This window comes from Cuculus canorus, chromosome 5 (genome assembly GCF_017976375.1).
Source record: "Cuculus canorus isolate bCucCan1 chromosome 5, bCucCan1.pri, whole genome shotgun sequence".
Lineage (NCBI taxonomy): Eukaryota > Metazoa > Chordata > Aves > Cuculiformes > Cuculidae > Cuculus > Cuculus canorus.
In genome coordinates this window covers 39,304,218-39,329,926 of record NC_071405.1, presented here as the reverse complement: position 1 = coordinate 39,329,926, position 25,709 = coordinate 39,304,218, and the positions used below count along the sequence as shown (strand labels likewise).

Sequence of the window (25,709 nt, the reverse complement as noted above, 5' to 3'; positions counted from 1 at the left end):
CTGTGGGACTCTGTCTCTCCCTGCTAGCTCCAGTTTCTGCCGTCGTAAGGCTTTTCCGTGCCTGAATCAGGTCCCAAAACCTCAATGATCAAAAATGATTCAGCAGAAATAGAAATGGAAGACCCTTTGCTTTCTGCCTTTTTGCACTTTTATTTTCGTCTGCTCAAAGGCAGGGTGATGGGTGTCTTCCCTGATCCTGTTATATCAGCCTTGGTCTGTGTAGTGTTAATGCCATGGAGAGGCTGCCAGAGTGGTTGTGTGCTGAGGAGTGATGTGGCCTAGTATAATTAGCACAGAGTTTGTGCCTGCTGTGCCGAGGGTCTTATGTGTTTGGATGACCCCTGTCTCTTTCATGACCTTGCTCCACAGGAGCTGTTGGACTGCAGTGTTTTGCCAAGTAGCAACATAAGAATGCATGTTCAAATTAAAATCTAAAATTGTTTTTGTTTCAGTAGTTTCTGTTCAGTTCTTCCCAGAATTAGTGTCTGATATTAGCTCTTATGCCAGATGGAGAAGTAATTTTTGTTACTTTTGAAAGTCCTTGTCTATGTGAGTAAAGAGGTCTTGTTATTTTGAATCAATTCAAGAGGAATAGATTGAAAAAATACTGAGAGCAATGCAGACATTGTGCTAGCACTCAGAACATACCCTACTATTTTTCGCATTTCTCTGCAATGAGTGGCTAGAGGAATATTATCATATTGTATAATCCCTAGTAATAAAGTAATGATAATCAGTTTTTCACTGAAAAACACAGACATTTAATATTGCAAAATGACCCAATGTAATTTTTCTATGCGAAGAAGGGTTGTTAAGGATATATCTTTATCTGAGTAAAGAGAATTCAATTAACCTAGGTACAACTGCTCTAATTTACAGTGTTTGAGGATCTGACCCGTACTTGAAAGTCTGTAATGATTCTAGGTCTGTATCGTAATTCCTAGAGTAAAAGATACATTTCTTCTCAATTCTATTCATATTTGGTTTAAAACCACAGGCACTGGACTGTCATGTTGATAGTTTGTGGTAGGGATGACAGTCATATCAGGCAAATATGCCTGTAAAGCTGTATGTTCCGTATAGCAATGCTTTTGAAAGTAATAATAGAGCTCTCAACTAACGTCCATGAGAAAATGAAACTGTTTGAATCTGGTTTCAGAAGTAATAGGCCGCTCATATTATATACTGTTTGCTTGTCTACTATAAATTATTACCAATAAACATTAAGTGGGAAACTGTTACACGATATAGCCCTGAGCAAAAATTGAGACTGTTTGAGAAGACTACTTTACAAACGTGTAGCTTATGTTTTATCCTTGACATGTAATGGGCCAGAGCTGAAAACCACAAGAGGCGGTGTATTTCAGTGGTAAACATACTACAACAGAAGTTACAATGGACTGCTTAAGTATTTTAGCTAAAATCACGTGTAAGGGATCTCAGTGAATTTAAACGATAATGGTAAAAGGTTTTAAAATCACTGACAATATTTGAAGTTTGTGTTTTAGATATTTGGGTATTTTTTTACTTTCAGATTACTTGGGACCAACTTCATTTGACTGAACCTTTGGTTCATGTGCTGGTTTATGCTTTTCTTTGTATTCTGATAGTGCTTTGTGACATTGTTTGACACATTTAAAAATACTAGCGGGGAACTTCGAATACTTGAAAATGTGGAGCAATTCAGAACCTGGAGATTCTATACCTTTACAATTTATTTTTCTATGCATGTTTCCTTCTCCTTGTTAGAGGTCAGATGGTGTATTCCAATAATCTTCCATGAAAACAGGATAGTTGAGGGTCCTCAGTTATTGCAAATTATTTCTTCTAAACAATTTTGTGGTACTTTGCAAAACTGAAATGAGATTTTGTAGTTTCATTTGCAGCTGACAGAGTTTCAGAGTTCTGGATGCAGAGACTGCTTGATCTCTCCAACCTGAATGATGAAGGGATGTAGGTTCTACCTGTGACAATTACTTTTTAATGTTCTCTGATTCTTTTCATTGCATAGTTCAAATGTCTTAATGAATTCTTAAAAATACAAAACCTATGTTGGGAAACTGGTTAATATTAAACAATAGTTTTGTGGGTTTGTGTTTTTTGTTTGTTTTTACTAAAAACAGTTAAAATACTTGGCATTGTTATGTATGCCATACTGAAAATAAGATTATGGATAACAATGTCTTAGTTTCTTATTTATTTTTTTTTAAAGGCAGTTAAAATTGATAGAGATTTCATCTGTGAATCTGTGAGGGGATAGGAGGTTCAAAGTCTCAGTAAATAGAACTTTAAATTGTTTGCACTTCTTAATGGCAACCAATTAGCTTAATTAATAGAGGAGATAATGTTTTGGTTTACTTTATTTGAATTTTTAGACTGTTGCAATTATTTTACTTTTGTCTTCATGGTTTCATATTGAAGTAAATTAACACTGAGAAGAAAGCACTGCATTTACTCCCTCCTGTCAAAACTTGCACAGCCCAAGTGGTGGAGGGCATGGAGGGGGACAGAGAGAAGATGCCGCATTGCTGTTCTTGCCCTCATTGCAAATCAATGAGGGATATTTCTGAAATATTTCCTTATTAGTTTCAGTTAGGAATAGTATCAGGTGTAATCTTTTTCTGAACAGTATGCTTCAGACTACCATGTCATTTATCTCAATAGTAGCTGCATCTCACTGGTGGATGAAGTGGTTCCTGTAGGGGCCTGTAAACACATTTTAGGGTTCTCATTGAGCACGTATGTGAGGATCACATTGTGTAAGCCTTTGTTTAAAACAAAGAAATATTGTGCACAGTGCTGCCTTGTAAAATCCTGTTTGTAAGGACTGTAACAAAAATCAGAATATTTCAGAGTTGCAGAAAGTGGGGCATTATTTCTAGTTTTGTTTTATCTCATCAAAATGCTTGTGACTAAAATTGTTGTGGGTCTTTGTTACCTTCCTTTCTTCCTCTGTTCCCACCAACCCATATCTCAATCTGTCCTCCTAAATTTGCTGCTTAACTCCTTGAAAACAATGCTTCAACTAGGAATATCAGCTGGAGTGTATCAATATTCTAATATGATGAAAAAGAAGGTGCTGTGAGCTAGGTTACAGTATAGTGCACGAGAGCAAGCTTGATGGCCAAAACCTGTAAGCAGGTTGTAGCTGGAAAACCCTGGCTTTTGGTGCTGCACCAGAGCTCCTGGAGATGCAGCACACGAGACGAGATGTAGGAAGTGTTCCCAGTTATGTGGAGCCTGCATCTTTTCCTTAATGTCTTCTTCAAAGCTAACAACATATTTAAGAAGTCCTTGTGCTTGCTTTATCCACAAGAGTTAGAATCATGTCTGTCTCTGGCTCAGCTGTGCAAGGTAGAAAAACCACTGCTTATTCCTTACTGCCATTCTTGAATGGTCCTTTAGAGAAAATACAATGTCAAAGACCAGTTCTCAGCTTTGCGTATTTTGTTTTTCTCTGTTCTTGTGTAACTCCCCCAGCACTGGTGAAACTTTAAAAAGTGAAGGTGGTGTACATTTACATCAATGAGTGTACAAGAACTTTATGTATGCAGTAGTAGTGACTGGAATATTGATACAGAAAAGGTAATCCATGATATCACTCAACAATGCAAGTTTTCCAAGAAGAATTTAAGTTTAGCCTCTTTTCTGTGAACCAGATGAAAATATTTTTTCAAGTGTATATCCTACCTAGGACACTCTTCTATATTTTATAGGATGCCCAGAGCTACTGTAGATACAAAATACAATTTCTGGTTATGAGATCTCTGCGTCACCAAAATGCAAATTTCATTCCTGAATATGTAGGCCACTTGCTGAATAACCTAAAGAAATATATGGTGAAAATATTAGTTCTCATTTATTCAGATTTCCTCCTTCAAAGATTTTCTGCAGGTTTTTAATATCCTGAAAGTCCCAGTTCTGAGGCAGTCTGCAGTTCAAACTTCATTTTCAGTTCTTAGAGTGAAGCCATTTAAATAAACAAATAAAAGTGGCACATCATGTGTAACCTGTGCCAAAGTACGCCATGTGCCAGTTAGAATTAATTTTTATGAATCTTCACATATATGAGTTTATAATAACAATGCAGATACACGCTTGTCCCTAGCAGCTCTGATGACGCTTGCGGTACTTCAAACATGCACAGGTAACATCACAGCATGGTCTGACCTTTGTTTGTTTTCAGTATTTTATGAATAATCTTCTTTACCTGTTTTTCACTTAATGAAATGCATATAAATCTTATTGCTAAATAGCATTAGGATACGTGATAGTAAAAATAAAATCCCTCCTCTTTTTCTTTGTGACTAGCCAGATGGATGTGTTTACTCCTTAGAGAAATTTAGATTTGATATTTTTGTTATGTTTTATTTTCTCCCTGGTAATGATGTTGGCACTTTGCTGATCCCTAGGTGTGCATTATTACAATGGAAGGTGACAATTTGATTGTCTTCAGTTGGAGAAACAAGTAATTTTATATTCAACAAGCTGTCAGGTAACAGTACCTCACAGTACTAAGAGCTCCTGCCAATGTGGTTTGGCAGCTACATTTAAGTGCTTTGATGCTTGCCTAACCTCTACTGAATCAGAAATATTTTGCCTGCTAGAAATGTTTTTAGGCTTGTAGTGTAAGGATTTTATTAAAAAGACAATCTGTAACTGAGCTGCAAAGCACTCTTTCATGTTACACTGAGGTACTAATTAGGTGGCTTAATGCAACTGGCTACAGGTGAGCCTGAAATTGATACTTCATTTAACTGCCTAGTGAGGTGCTTTATTTGACCTAGAAATGAGAATAAAAAATATGGAGAGGAGGGAGGAGAATGGGCAAGGTGGGGAGAGAAATCTAACTACAGGTAAAATATTTCAGTTCTGAAGAAGGTGGTGCAGAGAAGTGGTACATGACAGTTTGTTTTCACACCTGTAGGATTGAAAATTAACTATTTAAATCATTAAATGAAATCTTAAGCATTTCCTGATAATTAACTGTAGGAGCTAAAAATGTAAAAATACTGTATCTTACCTTTGGAGTATGCACCTCATAAAGTATTCAAAGGTTTTAATGAAGCTTTCAGGAACTTCTGCCCATCAGGTTTAAGTGTGGCCAGGAAGATTTCTGGTTAATAGAACACATTCTTAACTGGCTTCGTAAGAGGGAAAAATAAATAAATGTATTCTTGTCTTTTGTATAAAGTCTCAACTCAAAGTCTAAACATGCTAAAATAAATTTCTCTTAGTATTTTTAGGCATCCTTTATCAAAACCATTTATATAATCATTCAGCTAAACAATTAAGTCATTCTATTCCCTAAAAATAATGTGAATTAATGCTTATTTATAGACACCATTGTATTTTAATTTTATTGTTAATGATTACTTTTATTTATATTGTATATTCTGTTACTTGCTGCCTAGTACAACAAATCCTAATAAGTTGCTGATGTATAAATTCTTGGCATGCTCACTGTTGTTCCCATAGTTATTGGTAAAGATAGATGGAAGTCAGTACTGTGTTTTTCCTTTTTCCAACAGTAAGAAATTTGATATCCAGAGACACATGGCATAGTCATAGGACTTTAAAGGCAGCCATCACTGAGAAGCTAATACCAACCAATTAAACAGAGGTGGTTACGTGATGTAACATTATCAGGAGAAACAATTCATGAGTCAAAGCATTCCAGGGCATATGAACTCCAGTCCAAAGAACAGGCTCAGGCTGTTTAAATAAAGTGACAGCAATATTGTCAGCTAAATATAAACTATAGAAAATATTAACTACAGTGACTGAAGATGAGCACATCCCAGGTGCTACATGACTATTCTTTCACTGCCCTTTACTGCATTCAATGTGAGTTCACCTAGGCATTTTCAGTGAAAGCTCCTGATAGTGAATAAAGGGAATGGAACATTTAGCCTACTAGAAAGGTAGGTTGTATTTTTAGCATGTTATGAATCCGAATACACACTTTGGATTTTCTCTGAGAAGTCATGAGGGGCTGTGAGGCTGCTTTGCTGCATCAATTTTAATATTTTTTACAACTACATGAATAGGAGCTCCTTCCCTAATCCTAATACTTCCCTGTGGGTGCATGGCTGAGAAGGTCACTTTAGTGGCAGAATGTAAGAGAAAGGCTTTCAAAAAAAGTCCATTTAGCTCTCATATTGTTTGATTACAAATGAGAAAAAAAATCATAAAAAATGTTCCAAACCCTCTGAGCTTTGAGGAAGTCTGAATCTGAACTGAAACTCGTGATTTGGATTCATATTTATTAGCAGAGTGTAATTTGTCTGGATTGGAAAAACAAACGCAAGAATAGCTGAGGGTGTATCTTGGAATATGTGTGTATATTGCTTATCTTGATGCTTATTTCAGCTAGAGATTTGGGTGCTCAGTTAGCATTTTAGCTGCCATTTCTTGAATCATATTTGCTCCCTTCCCCTGCCTTCTTTTTTTTTCTAAAGTGGTTCCTGTGACTGCCATAAATGATCTAAACTTGCATTGCTGTTTATGATCTATATATAACTAATTCTGGTAGTATCCCTGCAAAATGAAGCTGAGGGAGAGATTGAGGGAGTTGGGTTGATTTGCCTAAGGCCTTCCTGTGACTCAGAGCCAGGAACAGAAATCGGAAGATTCTCTCCCATTGCTGCCTTTTCTGTTTATATGGGTTTTGCACATAGGGATTCCTGTTGGAATGTGGGGCTTAGGAGAATGAAACCTTTTAAGAACTGTTCATTTGAGTTACTAAGGCTTCTTGAACACAGATATAAGATTTTATGATTTTAGGAAGTAACTGTTTTTTTCTAAGATGGCAGGCAGATTATGGCATTAGATTTACACTGAATTACATTACTGAATTATGCCCATGTAACGTTGTTTTACAGGAGCAGAGCTGTGAAATATTTTGTCTACTAGCAAAGCATTTTCATTTTAAGTCCACCTGAACAGTACTGTAACTTGTATCTTTGTACACCAAATACAATGATCAGTTTTCCTGAACGTTTAAACTATGCCAAAATGTTTTGCAGCTAGAAATAAGGACATGGTTTCAGTAACTTCTATGCAACTATGTCGGTGAATCCCGTCCTGCAGCAGGTCTGCACTTGTGTAGGTGATTTTGCACTGCATAAAGGATGCTCCATGGGTACCCTTTTGAATTTCAGAAGGGATTTAAGGTTCCATGAAAGATGCAGGGCTACCAAGTGATGAGGCGTGCTGTAGGTATGAAAGGAGAACAACGTGGGCAGTGCAGGAAAAGAAGAGCATGCAATGCATTTAATTTATCCCAAAGCTGAGTGCTGATTGGTAAGGGAGGGTCCTGTAATAGTCAATATTATGAGAGGAGTATGTACATTTGTTGCTTTTCTAAAAAGTGGGGAGAATATACTCTGGCTGAATTTTACTTTTCATGAACACCAGATAAGGATAAAAGTTTAGAAGGAAATATTTAAAAGGTTATGAATACTTCTAAAAATGGTTTCTTTTAATTTATTTAGTTCTGGAGACACCAAAGCACTTAGACGTGTGCTTAACTTTTTGAAACGGTGTAGTCCAATTTGAAATTAGTGGACTGCTTGCATATTTACAGTTAATCATGCACTTAAGTACTTTAATCTGACACTTTGGGGAAAAGGAATGGAGACTGTTCATAAAAGCTTTGTAAGTGAATGTATTTCTAATCTAATCTGATTCCAATCTACTGTTGGAGCTGTAGACCTGGGTTACGTCTATACTGCAGTCACTAAAACAGGATGAATTAGTGCATCTGAGTACCATGCTACCGTAGTTGGAGTGCTATCAGAAACTAGCTTGTTTAAAATTAATTTGGATATCTCAACATTACAAAGCAGTCATTTATGTGGTTGTAGTGTAGACATGCCTTTAAACTTATGAATGCTTTGTGAGAGTGGAGCGGAGTAGAAGGTAGAGTTTCTGGCCAACTACAAGTCTGCTTTATCATATATCTTGGTTTTATTGCTTATTTTATATATTTTTTTAAACAGTGCCTGGTCTATCACATTGTTGTTATCTATGTTAGTAGTTGTGGCTTGATTCTGAAATGTCTAGCAGCTAAAAATCTAGGTCTAGCCATTATTTCCACAGTAACATTTAATCATTTGAGCAATCAGAAGGGCTGGAAGATTTTAGGCTTTGGAAGCTTTCATGTCAGGAATATCATCTAATTGTTTAAAAAAAGAAGATATACATCTTTTGAAGAATTTGAGACCATAGAACAGCCTTGGGGGATTGGGGGTGGGGGGAAGGGTATTATTTGTATTTACAAGGTATAACACAGTGTAAGAAAAAAGGAAAACTGATGTTTTGAGAATCTGACCGGCAGTCTTTGTTAGAGCAGAGAATGTCTTCTCTGGAGTAAAATAAAAAATCATGTCAGATATATAGAGAATCAAGCTTTTTGTAATTATGTTTTATGTAGGTAAAAAAACCTTAACAGTTCAATTTTAGATTTACTACCTTGGTATTGAGGCTGACTGAAACTGGGTTCCAATTCCTCAGCTTCACTGAGGTTTTGATAATTGATACCACTCTTTTTCTGTCTTGAGTTAAAAATGAAATAGAATTTATTCCAGTTTTGGAAAACCCAAATCAAGATTTATTTAATTCTCAAAGTTGAGGAGATGATAGGACTTAAGATAATTAGGGCCTTTTTCAATGGTTTTTTTTCATTACTATTAGGTATATTTTCCACCTTTAGTGTTTGCTGTGTTTGCTAATCTGTCAATTTAACCAAAGCAACAATTTCACAATGTAGTTTTCTTTCTTATTGTGTGCTGTGTAATCAATATACTGATATAATGTGAGTGTAATTTCCTCTCTTATTTTATCTCCACTGCACAGTATTATAAATAAACAGCTAAAAAAGAAAAAAGAAAGAAAAGCACCAAACAAATCTGTTGCATCTTCTTTTAAGATTGTACCACTGTAGACACTTGTTCTAGTAAAGTAGAATTGGACCCACTTGATTGCATTTAAATTTTTCATGCTTCAGCAGTTTGTCTGGGAGCACAGTAAAGAAACCCCCCCGAGCGAGGATAGTTTAGAATAATAGAACTTGATTTTGTGTATTATAGCGGCACCATTTGCGCTGCTGTAGTTAGGGTTGTGTCAGCACTTCCATTATAAACCCCTGTTTGCAGGGGTTATAACTAGGGAGATATTTTTTATCAGAAACTTTTTAAAAAATCATTCAAGTGAATTTAATTGATAATAAGAGAAAAAAAGAAAATAAATTATAATGGAAATTAGTAAATTTCTGATACCTTTACAAGCCTTATTTATTATGAATATTGATTTTTTTTTCTCTCACCAGGGATTTTAGTAAATGCATTTTGAATATTTTAAATGTACAACTGGGAAGTTGTTATTGCTTAAAATTTGACTGCTATTCATGCTTATATTTTAACATGAAAACATTTTAACACAACAACCTGTTCTATTATTTAATGTTATCATAAACATAAACTACTCAGATGGGCCAGATTCTTCTCCCTTTGAATTTGATGAGACCTTGGTGTTACTAGGCAAACTCTGCCTTTGGATCTGATGGAGTTCCAAGTACAGAATTCTTCTATTTAAGTAAAAACAAACAGGTAACAGGTGAAAACCTGCTGAAGTAATTGACTGGATAACACCAAGTAGCAGAGTTTCTATTTACTCTGTTTTTTTTACTGATTATAAACCCAGGCATAATCAATATTTGGTGCATAACCTGGCACCCTCAGAAGAAACGTACACATGAGGTATATTGATTGAGTTAATGATTGTGCTGGGAAAAGAAGGTGGAGGGCTTAATCTAGCAGGGTCATATATCTCCGTCCCTTTTACCCCAGTGTTTAAAACCTAGCAACCTTGAAACTGAAAGGTACCATTAGGTGCTGGCCTCTGACCGTAATTAATATGCTAAAAGTTGCTGTTTTAACAAAGATTTAGGGGAAAATAGAAGCAAAACACCCCACTAAAAATCACGTCATGAGGAGACCAAGTGCCTGGGAGGCCTGCCTGAGCCTGTCTGCCAGGACTATAGGTAACTGAGTAAAGTGCAATATGGAAATATGTCTGACTGTAATGCAGCAGGGGAGAAAAGCGGTAGGTGGAGCTAGAAAGAATTTGGGTCCTGCTCTTGGTCTGTTCTCTTACTCTAGTACAGAAAAAAGTTGGTAGGCATGGCTTGAGATTATTAGTGAATGTGACTATTTTTAACGTTTGCAGAGTCCTCTCTTCTCTGTGTAATCAACTTAAACAACAGAACATGAATAGATATTTCTATGTAATTCTGTCGAAAGCATCACCAATAGGGGAAAGTATATTAGCGTATATGGCAAAGAAAAAGTGTTTCCTCTATAGTGCATTACAAGTAGATAACTTTAGTGAATGGTCACTTGAGGAAATACCAAAAGCCTGTTTATGAAATAGAGGTGAAGCCTTTCTAGACTAATTATATTCAGCATGTAATTTCTAAACTTCAGTCTGAATTTTGATTTTCAATTAACATTCCCAATTTGAAGATAATTTTCTATTTAATGTAATTGCAGGAAATAATTTATTGGCTGATTAAGACTGAGGGCCCAGCCTTCCTTAAGAAAACAGTCCCTAACAAACCAACCTTTAAAGCCAACTGGTAGCTTTGGACAGATTCAGCCTATTTTTGCAGCTGCAGAGTTGTCTTTAATTAGGGTTGTGCACTAGTATTCATTGGTGCAGTTTGTAGTTAAAATTATTCTTAAGAGACATTTTCATTTCTAGTTTTGTGTCATGATTAATTTATGGTGAAGAAACAGCCATAGCTATTGCTTCTCACAGAAGCTTGTTCGGTTTGAAACAGGAACAAGATCTGCTGAGAAAGGGAAAGAAAGGAAAATTCTTTATTGTGACTTTCAGTTTTCATGTCTGGTTTTTGAATTGCTTAGAGTGTTGACTTATATTTTAATGCAAGTGATTGCCTTAATGTGACTAATTTAATGAGAAAAGAGAAAGTAAACCTTTTATTTTATCTTGGATCACAGTAATTATGAACCAGAACCTTTTGAAGTACGTACAGTAATGCTGGTTGCTGAGCTCTTGGCATGTTCTCTGCAGCATCAACACGAATTCTTTAGGGTAGTAAGAATGTAATACATGGTTTAAAATTCCTCAGTCCTGCCGATTGGCAACATTAATATTAGACTCCCACTTACACTTACGCTTCTCTAAAGAAAACATAACCCTTTTTTACCCCATCGGTATCGAGTTTAAGAGGCAGGATTATCTCTATTTACAGAATAGTTATTCTAAATAGGTATCAGTGTTTTAATATGTTTCAAAGCTCTTTGAAGCTTGTAATACTTTCATATAGATCTGTACATAATTAGATTAGTTGATCCTATATGAATTTTTTTTTCACCGTAGGATACTAGATCTGAACTCCCTCATTAATTGTGAGAAATTTAGCATTAGCTGTTAAATCCTATGTGAAACACAAGCTGCTACATAAAAACTACTGTTTAAATTGGAATTAAGTTAATTATTTTTCTTTGCACTTGATATTTCCTTCACTGTAATATTCATGAAAGCATGTGACAGATTTGTAAATTTAACTGTTAGTCTCAGATTTCCAGACCCTTTAATCAGTATTTATTTGTCTGTAGAAACAGTACTAGCAAGTTAATGATTTGCTAATTTGAAAAATGCTCATGTGGTTTCCTATGTTAACTGATTTGTGCATTTTTAAAGAAATGGTATGAAATCAATTATTGTTAAAAAGCAATTAAGGTGAAGATCTTATTCCTTGGTTTCTCAGCAATTTCAGTGTCAAGGATATTCTAAAGTTACTAAAATCTGGCAAAATAGCTAATATATTTTAGCTTTCTTTCAGGTTTATTAATGATTGATTTAACAGTAGCAATTAATCTTATTAGGAATTTTAAACAAAGTGTTTTCAGATTTTGAATTGAAATCAGTTATATTTTCATCTAAGTGCAGAAACTGTGGTGAAAGCTGTGTTTGCATACGAGACAGTTTTAAGAGGCCATTATTAGGGAACGACATTTAACATAAATCAATGCATTTATTCATTACACTTTTAAGTCATTTGAAGTAATTTGTTGAGCTATATCCTGTACTCAGTGCCTAATATAAAATGAAACATAATTATTTTGGATTTTTAGTTCCAACTGTAAAAGATTACTCAGACATTACCCATCCGTTCAATAAACTATTCCGTTTTAGAACACTTCTCACATGAACAACTCCAAACATTTTCCAAAAGGTAAAACTGGGTAATATTTTAAACAGGTTAAGAGCAGATATAGCATTAAATGAACATCAAAAATGACCTATTTTACAGAATTTGAAATGGATTTAAAAATTCTTTTCTGTGTAGAAAATGTCTGTTTGCAAGGAATAGCATAATGGACACTCATTTCTCACAGGAGTAAGTTTAAAAATCTTTAAGGAAGTTGAAATCTTAGGCGAAATTGACATGAAAATACCAGTAAAATCACTCTTTCCTTATGGCTAGAGAAAATTACATTGTTTGACAAGTCTAAGTGAACAGAATGACATCATGTATCTTAACCTTGACTTGTCATCAATGAATACTTTATCTCAGTCCAGATCCCCCAAATCCATACTATTTAGTGTAATTTTGCTGACTGTATATGATTAATTTTTAACTGTTGTAGGTAAGTGTGATGTGTTTAGAGATCTGTTTTGAGCTTGACTTTTTTCATTTAGCACCAATGTTTTCTTTTTGTCTGCTTTTCTTGTTTTGTAGAAGAATGTCTTCCAAGCAGGCTACCTCTCCATTTGCATGTGCAGCTGATGGAGAGGAAACAATGACCCAGGACTTAGCATCACGAGACAAGGAAGAGGGCAACAGTGATCAGCATGCGACCTCTCATCTGCCTCTACATAATGTAATGCACAACAAACCTCGCTCTGAGGAGCTACCAACTCTGGTCACGACCATCCAACAAGATCCCGAGTGGGATGGAGTAATCTCAGCCCAACACAGAATGGTGAGTTTCACAGTTCTTGCAGTGTCTCTCTAAATTAGCGTTGTAAAAGACTGTTTGCTTCCATTTTGAAAGACAGGTTCAGTACAATCCTTCATGGGATAAAGCTTTTTAAATGTTAAAGTATCAGTTTTAGTAATAGATCAACATCAATATGGTGTAATTGTAAATTACAGTTGTATAATCTTCTTAAGTATACAGGTCCATATGAATGAGGTCATTTGATGAGTTCACCTTCAGAAAGGAAATGCATCTATTTATCATGTTTTCATTCATACCTTGATTTATGTCATAACCTCTCTAGCTCATATATTCATGCATTAATTTCTGACAGGAGGATGTAACTCACAACTGTTTGTCATCTGCAAAGTGTTATGCTGAAGGAATGTATTTTTTTAACTTGTCTCTCAGAAACAGAGCCCACCAAATCTAGAATATCGTGGCTTTTTACCACAACAAAGGCTAGCATTTTAGATGACACACACATCCTGCTCAATTTATAGGAAATCACAACTTTTTTTGTGGAGGGGAAAGGTGTTTATGAGGAGCTATGGTGTGCTTTTATGCTTCAGATCACCAGTTATTTGTAGGTGATGTTAGGAATTATCAGAATTATTATTTGTATCCTTCTCAGTAGCCTAGATAAAATTCTTTTACAGTTGTAATTCTGTCTCTGCATCCCCAAAACTCTGCAATAAAGGAGAAGACTGAATGAAGACTGAATGGGAATAGCATCTCAGTCAATTTATTTTCCTTGCATGTGTTCCCGAGGAACAGAATTAAGGTTTGTGGAACAGCCAGCCATTCTGTAAATCTGGAACATCATAATTCCAGACTCTTCATAAAGTGTGTTTTTCACAGACATCAAATTCACACAGTTATATAAAAAATATCCTGCATTTTCCTAAAATTACTAGTGTATTTTTATTAAAAGTCTATCAGTGGATTTTTTTCAGTAAGTCTTCCCCCCCCAGCATGAATCATCAGCTTTCAATAAAGTTAAAAAAAACAATTGTAGTTTTTTTTTTACTAACAACAATGAATTTATTTCAAATTTGACTAGAAATAATACTTTCAATGTATTAGTCAACATAGATTCTGGAATTCTTCATACATACCTTAAATAAGTAATAGCACTGCAATAGTATCTCTTTTGTTAATATAGTGGGTTTTTTTCTTTCTAAAGTCCAATTGATTCGAAAGATCAAAATATACCAGAAAAATGCTACATAATCTGTAATACACAGTTTGACCCAGTGTAAACCTTTCTATCAGGCCTAAATATTCCTAAGTATTTGGATGACTGTCATGAAGAAGGGGCAAAATTTCATCTGTAAAAATGGCTTTAAAGAAAAAGGATTTCAGGTTAGTGATTAGGTTAGTAGGTTGTAAGTTGTATATATGGCTTTTATGCAGAATTCTCAGATGAAACATCATTTTGCATGGAGAGTCGCTCTTTTGCCCAAGTTATGAGACACATCAGAATGATTTTAACTTTCATGTTATCAGGACAAGCTGGATGCAGATTAGAAAGGATTGATCAAGTTTGCTGATGGAAAAAATAAATCTGTGAATTTATCAGCTACTATCCTATTCATTCAGAGAGGTGTGTGTACTCTGGGAATTTCAGGTTTAGGACACCAGTAACATTGATAAAATGACTCTATGTCGCAGAGAGAAAGGAACTCCTAGCTTCTAGGAGTCCTTCAAAGTATTTGTATTTGATTCAGGCTGTTACTTGGACCTGGAGTAATGCTTAAGCCCAAATCATAGAACCTCTTGCAATATGATGGGTTGTACTCACTTGTATTGCTCTGAAGTGAGTTTACACTTACAGCAACAGAGTGCAGTGTCTGTTTTCTTATTGCTGCACTACGATGTTAATGCTTGCTGTACCTCTTATGTTTCAGAACAGGTTCATGAACTTTGCTTAAGTGACTTAGCACTCTGGTCTTCCTCTCCTTTTTTTTTTTTTTCAGTAAATATTCTATCACATATATAAATTAATGTCCTGAAGATCACTAGGAGTTGCCTTAGTTCCTTTAGGTTAAATCAGGTGGTGAATATACGTCATCATTATTTAGGAAGCTCTTTCCTGAACCAAACAGATATTTTTGCACTGCTCAAAGCTGGGTATCATTTACAGGGTATCATTCGCATGAAGTGAAAACTGAAGGTCTAAGGCGTGCTTTTTGGTTGCACTTGAAAAAGAGATCTAAACCATACAGAGCTAGATTCCAACATAGTTACAGTTCAGGTGAGTTAGGTGGCTAGTTAAATCACAACACTGAAGTAGTGAAAAACATTTTTTTTCTCATTGAGGGACTGTAATTTAAAGCAACTTGTTTGAGGTTTTTTTTTTAAATTGTTTATTTCTTCCTTATGTCCTATGTAAGGAAACCTTTAAACCTCAATCAGTTGCATAAAGTTTCTCTGAAACACCTCAGTCTCCAAGCAGTTATCAGTATTGTTAAGAAAGAAAGAACTCAAAAGTGCCTGCAATTTTTCCAGTGAAGGCAATTTTGTACTCCTTTAAGGGAGGATGGGAGTTTCTTTCCAGAAACACAAATTCCAGAAGGTGAGTTGGGCAATTTCGAGGTAGGTGCTGTGGTGGTGACCATTTTCTACTTAATAAAATCAAACTCCCAGAAGGTAAGTGCTTTCTGACCTTTCCCAGACAGATCCTTTCAAAACAGAATTCAAGAACCACCTGCTCATACCATTTACATTGAAAATAAAGGCAGTAATGCTGTCATTAAAATGTATCAATAGTAGTGTAGTCTGGCTATAAGACAGTGAATTCAAAGAATGCTGTGTCGACATATGGGGAGGAAAATTTTTCTTTTTTACATGTTACTTAAGTGAAGGCACTATTCGGCATCCTTTATCCCTTAAAAACTACTAAAGATTTCACTGGAATTTGTGAGAGCACACAGTCTAGGTTGTAACATGCTAGGAGGGCAATAGAGATCTTAGAGGGGAAAAAAAAGATACTATAGGAGGGCAATTTGAAAAAACAAGATTGATTTTATTCCCAACTTGTATGGCATTTTCCGTAATATAAAATACCTTTAAAGTATATTGTGTATTATCATTAAAAAAACACACTGGCTAGAACTGTTTTCAAACTTTCACTCCCTTTTCATATCAGGCATTGCTTTCCACTGAGTCCTTTGTGTATTCTGAATGTCTGGAAGCCAAAATATTTTGTTTTAACTCCCACTCTATAGTATTTCCCAGCTGTGTACTTATATGGTGTAATAAAAGGATTTAACAAATGGGAAATAGCAGCTGCATTTGGAAATTCCCTTTGTGCTCCCTTTTCATTTGACAGATTCAGCAATGTGTAACAACTGTAACGTCAGACCTGTAATGACTTACGCTGTGAGTAGCGTATCACCAGTGAATTTGATGTTACAGTAGGGAGAAAATAAAACTACCAAAGATTTCTGTAATTTCATATTGCTGAGCTGGAAAGATTATATGTATATTTCTGACTGCATCTTAATGTAAAAATAACCGGACATACGGGTAGTTAGTGAAAGAAAAAACTCTGTTTTAAGCTGTTTGCTGCAGTTTACTGTAGGGATGGGGACAAAGAGGCACAAAGATAATGAGAAAACTATCCTGCTTGCTTCCATGGACAGTGAGTAGCAGGCAAGAAATATAGTCAAATCTTTAGATGGCATCCAAACTCTGGTTTGTTTGGGGCAACAGACTGAAAAAGGTTGAAGGGCAAAAGCCAACAATTACATTTGCTAAATTTAGCAGTATCTGAATTGTTGTATCCCAATAATAAGTTTACTACTAAATATGTAAAAAAACTGGAGAATCATAATTTGTGCTTTGTTCACTGGGGATCAAAGAATGTTTCCCATCTTCATATAGAGCCCCACGCAGTGAAGTGAATTATGTTTTTTTTTATTTTTGCTCTAAAATATCAGGAGAAAGCAGTACTAACCACAAGATATAAAATTCGACGGACAAATGCCCTGTTCTTTGAGGAATGTGAGAGTGTGTTCTCGTGGCTGTAAATGCTAGACATGGGCCTCATGAACAATAAATCTCAGCAGCTTTAACCCAATGAAATCTGGAATCTTTCTCCAAATTACGGAATTCTATTGCTCCTGTCCCTGCCTCCCACTTTAACTCCCTCAACAGGAAAAAGGAAAGAGAAGTAAATTCTATTACCATCTCCAATTCCAATATAACAATCTGGTAATAGACAGGGTTTGTGAAGAACTCGCAGGCACTGTGATGATGACCAGACATGATGATGTATCACTGTGATGGTCACTGTACCCTTCTCCCACTGATGTTCCTCCGCTGCCCAGAATCTCAGAGGGTATATAGACAGCACATACATGCACAGAATGAGAGCAACCACATCTTTTTTAATCTGCTGTTACTTGTAATGACACAGTGAGAGGCTGTTACAGGGAACCACAGCAGCAAGTCATCTAAAAGATGGTGTTATTTGTCTGTGACTGTGGAAAACCAAACACATATACATATACAAATACAAGTTAATTACCTCTAAGTATATGCTGTGTTTCACCATACATTCTGTAATATCATTCAGCGACACCTTGGATTTAGAAATGAAATGTTATCTCATTGGATATTATGGCAAACGGCAATACCAACATACACTTCATAATTATCTTAAGTCTCTGTCTTTTATTGACTTCTGGCCAAAAGAGTGAAAATCTTGCTACCTTTCCACTGTGTATGCACGTACATCTCTGCAGTGTTGATAGCAGGAAAAGTAAAGGTCTCTTAATGCCACACATATTTGTTCCTTCTAAAATAATTTTAAATTTCCAAGTATCAAATTTAACTTTATATAGTTTTAGCAAAATGACCGGCATTAGAAAGGCAGGAATAGGTGGCATCCTGAAGGTTTAATGTTTCAGTGCTTACTGTCTCTACATAAAACAAGCACTATCCTGTTGCTCCCTCTCCTCCTTGTTATTAACTTCTCTTACTGGAAGTTCTTCCCTTTAAGGAAAATAAACTCAGGTTTTTAGGAAAGATCATTGAAAAATGTTCACACGTACTAAACACTGTGAATTTGTTGTTATATAAATTCATGACTTCAAATTATCAGAAGTTATAGATACAACTACATGTTTTGAAATTTTATTTTTAGTTCATTTACAGGCTGAATATGAACGTATAAAATGCATGAAATAGAAATGCCCTAAACTCTGGCAGTTCTGTGTCGGCTAAATTGCTCATGCAGCTGTTATTTACATGTTGAAATCTGAGTTTTGTGATGATTGAAAGCAATTCTACAGTGCTTGTGATATTATTTCTGCATGCCAGGTAGTGCATCAGAATTTTTATCTAACTAAAGAGATAAATACCTTCATGTAATTGCATAGGTACAAAGTTTTGGCTGAAGCTAAAGGGTGTGAAAAAGCAGATGATAGGAGATTTTATTTTTCCATAAAATAGATTTCTATGTGAAATATATTGCAGAAAAGATAGAAATAGTTTGGTGTTTTTTTTTTCAAGCATGTTGTTTTGATTCAAAAAGCATTTGGGTATGTGCTTAACTCTACTTTATTAGGACTAACAACAACTGTAATGTTAAGCACATGTCTAAAGGTCTGAAAGAACAAGGGCTTAGTTTTACTAGATTTAGCGTAAAAAGATGTTTACATTTCATATTAAAAATAATGAAACAATTCCATAAAAATGTGCAGGATAATGTGCTTAAATGGGGATGGTGATATACTAAACTGACTTTATTTTAAGAAGCAGCAAATAATCATTCTTTATGATATGTCTGTATTATTACCATTTAGAGACTGTACAATTTTTTTTTCCCAAATGCACTGTTTTAAACCTTTCCCTATATTCTAGGGTGAATTGTGTTTAAATAGGATTAATTATCACCTGATTTCCCCGCAAAAGACTTGTGTTTTATGTTCATCTAAACCTGTAGTAATTTTATTTCTTTCTCTTGTTTTAACATTTCCTATTTTTTATAAAGCAATTTCTGGAAAGTTTTTAATTCATTTCTGTATATTGACATTAATTTTTTCAAAAGTAGAAGCGTTAACACGCTCTAAATTGTTAAATTTTTTTTTCCTTGGGCAAGAAGGAATCAGGTATGCATGCTGATTAACACACTCCAGTCATTAACATGTGATTATGTGGGCTGCATATTGAGCACCTGCCAAAAGATAAAATCCAGCACTTTACTACATCTGTGCAAGGACTTTTTGCATTTCTTTTGTACTTTGACAGCTCAAGAAAAAACAGACTTTGGTATCTTTGTTCAGCATAATAAAACTGTGTACATAAAATGTCTTCATGGAGGAAGGAAAGATACTACATGTATTTATTTTAATCTTTGAGGCCATGAAAAATCCAGTGACTGAGACTTACACAGCAGCAAGTGTAATATGAGTCTCCTAATGTACGGTATCACTGACATTCATATACAGTTTACAACATTCCTGCATGTTTATAAGGATTATCTGTTCTGGGATTCAGCCAATGTTATTGTAATTCACAACAGTTTTATGTGATACCTTTATGTCTCATAAATGTCTTGTTTTTATTTCAATCTTCCAACTATTTCATCAGTGTTTACCTTAAAGAAATACAAGTACTCTATGCAGCAGGCTGGTTTCCTGCATGCATTCCTCTGGAAATGCTAAAAGGGAAACATAAAGCACGTAATACATGTCATGCAGCTATATACAGAGAAGGATTTCTGTGTGCATTTAATATTGCTAAAAACATATATACACATTTTATGTTGATATTTACAATAGATCTAGATAAAGTCAGAAAACTAAGATGACCTAATAGGAAGTTTGATATATACAAAGTGCTCTGAAATATCTAAGCCACACAATCCTTGTTTTATTTGGCAGCTTCTGACAAGCATACATCACAAAATATGTGTCTTTATTTACCCAAAAGGTAAACAGTGCTAATCAGCTGGGACTGATCACAATGCATTTTCGGTTTCAGTTTAGATGAAAATATAAGTCTAAATACTTATACCATAAGTGGTTCTTTCATTACATATTACTTAACCAAAGTCCAAGCCATGAAGCCTCAATATGGTTGTGATTTGTTACAAACTTAAACACAAGGAGCTAGGACATGTGGTACCTGGATAATTAAGGAAATTCTTAGCATCTAACTCTTAGAAAAGCACACACAAGTTCATGCATATCAATTGTGGGTGAATTGGGTGCCTATAGAAATGATTGGTTGTGGTATTTAAAAGTTTTGAGACAATTTTCTATTCTGGAATAGAGCAAAATGCCTATCAACATTTTTTTCACAGATTTGCTCATTTGTAAAGAGAAGGATTTAAATCACATAGTTTAAGATTGTAAACTTCTGAAATTTCTCTACCTAAAAGCTGGTGTACCTAGATTAATTTGATTTGCTCTAACAACTGAGCGTGAAGTGATTGCTGTAATTAAGTGGTCATATTTTACATCAAACAAAAAGTCTGTCCAGATATCTAGTCTTGCAGTGGGCCATTCATAAGGCCATGTTGGTATCATATATGCCTTATTATTATGTTATCTCATTTTAAACCTTTGATCTAAACTAAAGTTATTTTCCTTTCCCCCCCATCTTAATTTAGCATATTATTTCTTGAATTAGAGCTAGTGCTTACTGTTGTATTGTTTCTTCTTGAGGCTTTTAGATGTATATAAAAAGATGTATATAAAGCCTTTTAGAGCTTGTATTCAGCTTGTACTTTGGCAGTGAAATCAGTGTAAGTTTTATCAGAGTAAATGCTTAGTTAAAGACTTGAGGTTTTATTCCATTGCTTGCCATTTACCCTCCCACTAGCATAATATGCTGAGACTTTACAAATGATCTTCTCTTGATAGCTTATAGCAGTCATTCTCAAGCCTTGGATTTAAATAAACCTTTCTCAGTAAAATTTTTTTTACTAAGAAAATTTTTTAAAATTTTTTTTGTATGGGTATTTCTTATTTGTTTAAATATGATGAGAATTAGAAATTATCACTTAGATTTTTAATTTCTCTTAATTCTATTTAATTAAATTCCCCCAAATGGGAAACCTTATTTAATGTAATGATTGGGAATGATTTTGTAAACATTTGCTTTCATGATATGTTAACTCCAAACTAGTTCCAAGTGCCAGCATGCCTCTAGTATTTGGAATCAAAACCACTCTGGATATCCAGCTTTCCTGGGGTGTTTACATGTGTCCCATTCAATGCAGAGATGGATAAATATCTCTTTATAACAGGAAAGCCTCATCCACATGGAAATAAGAAATTCAGCTAACACATTTTATGTTACTAATACTTGCTTTCTACTTCTTTTTGGCCATTCATCCTGTGATTTCAGTTCAAGTCTTACAGAAGAAGTTTTCTCTTTTGCTGTTGAGTAGGATTGCAGTTGTCAACTTTCATTCAAAGTTAATGGCATTTATTTTTCAGTTGCTAACTATTATGCAACCCTAATATTGTACAGCCCACAGTTTGTGTTTCCAAGTTTGCCTCTCTTCTTGCCTTCAGAGAGCTTCTCTCTGAGACAAAATCTGTGGGCCCTAAGTGAAACATAAATGCCACCATAAAGGAATTGCAATGTCTCCTTATTAACATCTGCAGCCTTGTCCACTCCCCTCCTCTAAGGCTCCAGACCAGAGAATCCATTTCCCCAGACAGCTGGTCTGTCCTTAAGCCATATCTGCCCCAAGACAGATCTCCACTCATGGATGTGGAGTACCCAAAACGAGGCATTGCTCCTCAGCCCCCAAATGTAGCCCCCATATTTTGTACATTGGCCATTCCGTGAAAAAGAGCAAGAATATCAAATCTTGTTCTAAGCCTAAAATCTTTCACCAACAGAACTGTCGTTTTGTGTGTGTTTGCTCTGTTTTTGAAGGGCAAAGTTGACACATGTTGGTTCATGATTCAGTTTGCAGATATTGCTGTAAACATGCTTCCTGATACGACAAATACTGGGTCAACTTTCAATACCTTTGTTTACAACACTTACAATAGTATTCCTTCATTTATCTTGTTAAAACCAGTGAGACCACTGATGCAGAAAATGAACTATTTAAAATGTTAGATTCTAAATACACAAGAAAATAGATTTTTTTACACTAATAAGAAAGTTATGATTAATTGTTCAATCCCTTTTCAATAGAAACATTTGGAAGTATAAGGATTTTCCTTCCTTTCTACAGAAACAAAGCAGCTCTCTTTTGAAAGGATTTTATCAGTGCAACTTGTGAAATTTAGTAAATGTACATAATAAAATATTGTTTTCTCTGAGAAAGAGGCATGCTGAAATATCTATACATATTATCTTAATGTAACAATTTCAAAGGTTTTCTTATGGAGTGTAAAGAAAATGCCATGTACGTACTCACAAAGATTCTCCCTCTCTTTATACCAAGCTGTTGTTTCAGAATTGTTTCTGCCGTTAGCAAAACTATACTTGAGTCATTCACAGCAACTCTAAAAGGAATGTCCAACAGGCCACTTGTTATTTACGCTAGGAAGCCTGGAAAGCTGATGAGGCTAAGGACACAGTTGTTGGGCCACATATATTCAAAGCAGACTGCCCCTCTAACATGAAAAAGGCCAAGGATGAACTTAAGAAAGCTTTTACCATATTGCGCTGGAAGCCTTAATGTTGGTTTCTCATTGACATACAAGTAAGGGAGTAGGTAGAGGTTTTAAGGGCAAGTAAAAGTAAGATTTCATGCACAGGATTCCTCTCCCTGAGTGAGCCATGCATAGTATTTTAGTATTCATGCCTTGCTAATTTCTGGGTTTCTGTCTTTTGTGCATTTATTTATTTTTCTCATATTTTGTCCACTTTGAAACCTAATCCTTAAATTTTAATGACTATATATAGGTATTTAATCTGTTGTAATAGGGATATTTTGTCAAACACTAAATACAGTGGGCAGAATGATCTGTAATAAAAGTTTGTCTGTGCTAGTGGGCTGGCAAGGAGATGTATACAGGAAAAATACTCTTTATGTACCTTGATATTAAAACCCAACATTTCTAAAATAGGCTTAATTTTGTCCCTATTGAATAATAAGCAGCTGGAATAGTGGTCCAGAATGGGTTTCTGTCTTCAGCTGCTAGGCAGTAAGACTTACTGGTTTAGTTGTCTCCACAAATAAATACTTCTTCAATTTAAAACATTTTTATGTCTGATACAGTAAGACAAAGAAGAATGCTTAAGATATAAAATCATTGCATATGCTTTTCCTTAAACAGTCAGATTTATGTCTAATTTTCTGTACTAAGCCATTTCCAACTTTTGTCTCTCTGTCAATTATTAAGGCCTAGTTTGAAAATGCCACCATTATGGTGGGCAAAACCAGTTATTCTATAGTATGGGCATAAACAGTTATTCTACAGTTATACAGTATTAGTGTGTGAGTGGGAGGATAGATTTATAAGATTAGTAAAGGTATGGTGGGACCCTGAGCAATCTGCACCAGATGGCACTTCAGCTCAAACTGAGAAGAAATGCACTTTGCCATGTTGTGTATATTAAGCAATACTTTAACCTAAGACTTTCTTTTAGAACCTAATTCAGAATTTTACAAACATAGCTCTTTATTAAATTTCTTCTTTTCTAAGCACTCCTTCCTTTTTGTCAGTAGAATATGCCTCAGATGGACGTAATATTTTGATACTGCCACTTAATATATCAATATTGTTTTATTTCTTGACTGGAAATTGAATTAATCCTAATATAGTAAAGTATAAAAATTTGTAGCTTCTGTGACTAAATTTCACCAGTGCTGGACGAAGAAGTGTGCTCTGTGGCTGAATGTTTGCTATTTAATTTATTTTCCTTTTTCCCTGTCCTTACATGGAAATCAGTGAAATCAGTAAGAAAAGCACACTTTGAAAAATGTACTTTTCAAAGTGACTGTCATGTGTTGAAGATATTGTTTCAAGTTTAGAATTAAAATCAAGTTTTTTGGAAATACGTGAATTTTAAACCTGAGAATTGAGGGATGTGTCAGTTGTCTTGTGTCTTATGTACCTACAGGATGAATTTGGGCACAAAATTGTGTCCAGATACATTAAATGGATATTCATATCAGCCATATTCTCTTGGCCATTTTTGTGTTATCAGTGATGCTGAGAAAATTTGACTGGAATGGGAAATTTTCATCAGTGCTCATAGATTCCTGAACTGGATTTTGCAAAATGAAAACATTTGAGTTGATCTTGGCCTGGCACTTTACTTGTCCTTACCTCTTCTTCCACACTCTCTGAAAAAGCATGGAGAATACCATTAATAGCATCCTTTCTTTCCTTTCTTCAGGTCAAATGGACTGGGGCGTCTTCATTCTGTAAAAGTTGGCTTCATAAAGCTTCTCAAGGATAAGATCTCTTTCATTATCAAATTCTACTGTATTCAAAAGAATCAGGTTCTCCTTTCCTAACCAGGAATTTATTTTTTGTTCTATGATAAGAACCATGATGGTCCTTTTCCATTCTGGACTCCAGATTATCTAGTACCTTATGCATAGTTAGTACCTTATGCATTACAGGAAGACGACCAGCAAACAACTTCTGGAGATGATACACCTCTTCTCTCAGACAACACACATGATCCACCAATCTCTTTTCACAGCATAACAGGGCCATAAGGATGTGTTTCTAGTAGGAGATTATCTGCATGCTGCATATGTATGTCAATGCAAATTAATTTTTGATAGCCAGGCCTACATCTGACGTATGTGATAGTTGCATTGGTCATGTAGTGGGTGAGGTGCTGGGACAGAAATACAGCTGCGTCACTTTTTTAGAAAAAATGTAACAGAAATGCTTCCCTTGCCCCAGTTGTTTTTGGTTTTATTATCTGTCTAGTTTGCCATGAATGTGAGGTCAACGTAGCCTGTTCATATAGTTGGAACAAAAAAGAAAGCCGCCAACAGTAGATACATAGGAGTAAAAATATGTATTCTGATTGCATAGCTATTCCTTCTGAAGCCTTTTCAGTGTTTCCTTTTAGTTACATTTTATTAGTGGGTTATTCACAAATTTATCTAGAATCGTAGAATGTATGGGAATTGTTTTTGTTTCTTGTAGATAATTGTACACGCAGCTTTAGATTTTTCTAGCTGAGTTCTGCTATTATTAGATAAGGTATTTACACTGGACTGGTCTACGGTTTTTCCATTTGCCCATTTAATCCCATGAATGCCTTTCAGTTTGTGCAGTTCTCCTGCTCAATCCTCAGCCACTCTTTTTAACCATTTCTGATTTCAGAAAAAGATGGGGCTCAGAAAATCATCCTTACTGGGTTTCTTAAAGAGCTAATTCAGATTATACACTGCAAATGTATTAGACATTTAGTGACATCAGTACTATAGACGTAGAGTCAAACAACCAAAAATATTAGAGGCACCTTTTATTTTTATTCTACATTTTAATTTTCCACAAAACTGACAATATAAAATACTCTGCTAGTCGAACAGATCCACATTCTTCCCAAAGCTGTCATTCTGCTTCCATTCCATAAATATACATATTTTAAACCTGTCTCAACTTCATTATGGACATTGCAGTCTTTTGGGAAAGAAAAATAAATGCGGATGTGTTGCCAAATGGAGGCAGGACTTGGCGAGTCTTTTATTAGCAGCAAAAGAACGTTGTGCTAGACCATGTATGCATGCAGACCAGGAAG

The 25,709-nt window shown here is 35.1% G+C and overlaps 1 protein-coding gene across 18 annotated transcripts in view; it reads left to right on the top strand.

Moving 5' to 3' along the window:
* The window catches only part of SOX6 (SRY-box transcription factor 6), a 367,281-nt gene that overhangs the window by 127,030 nt on the left and 214,542 nt on the right, over positions 1 to 25,709 (top strand). For all 18 annotated transcript variants that reach the window (XM_054067010.1, XM_054067011.1, XM_054067004.1 and 15 more), the window contains one exon: positions 12,773 to 13,016. In XM_054067010.1, the coding sequence (XP_053922985.1) occupies positions 12,777 to 13,016 (240 nt within the window). In that variant the 5' untranslated portion in view covers positions 12,773 to 12,776. The remainder of the gene's footprint in view (positions 1 to 12,772; positions 13,017 to 25,709) is intronic.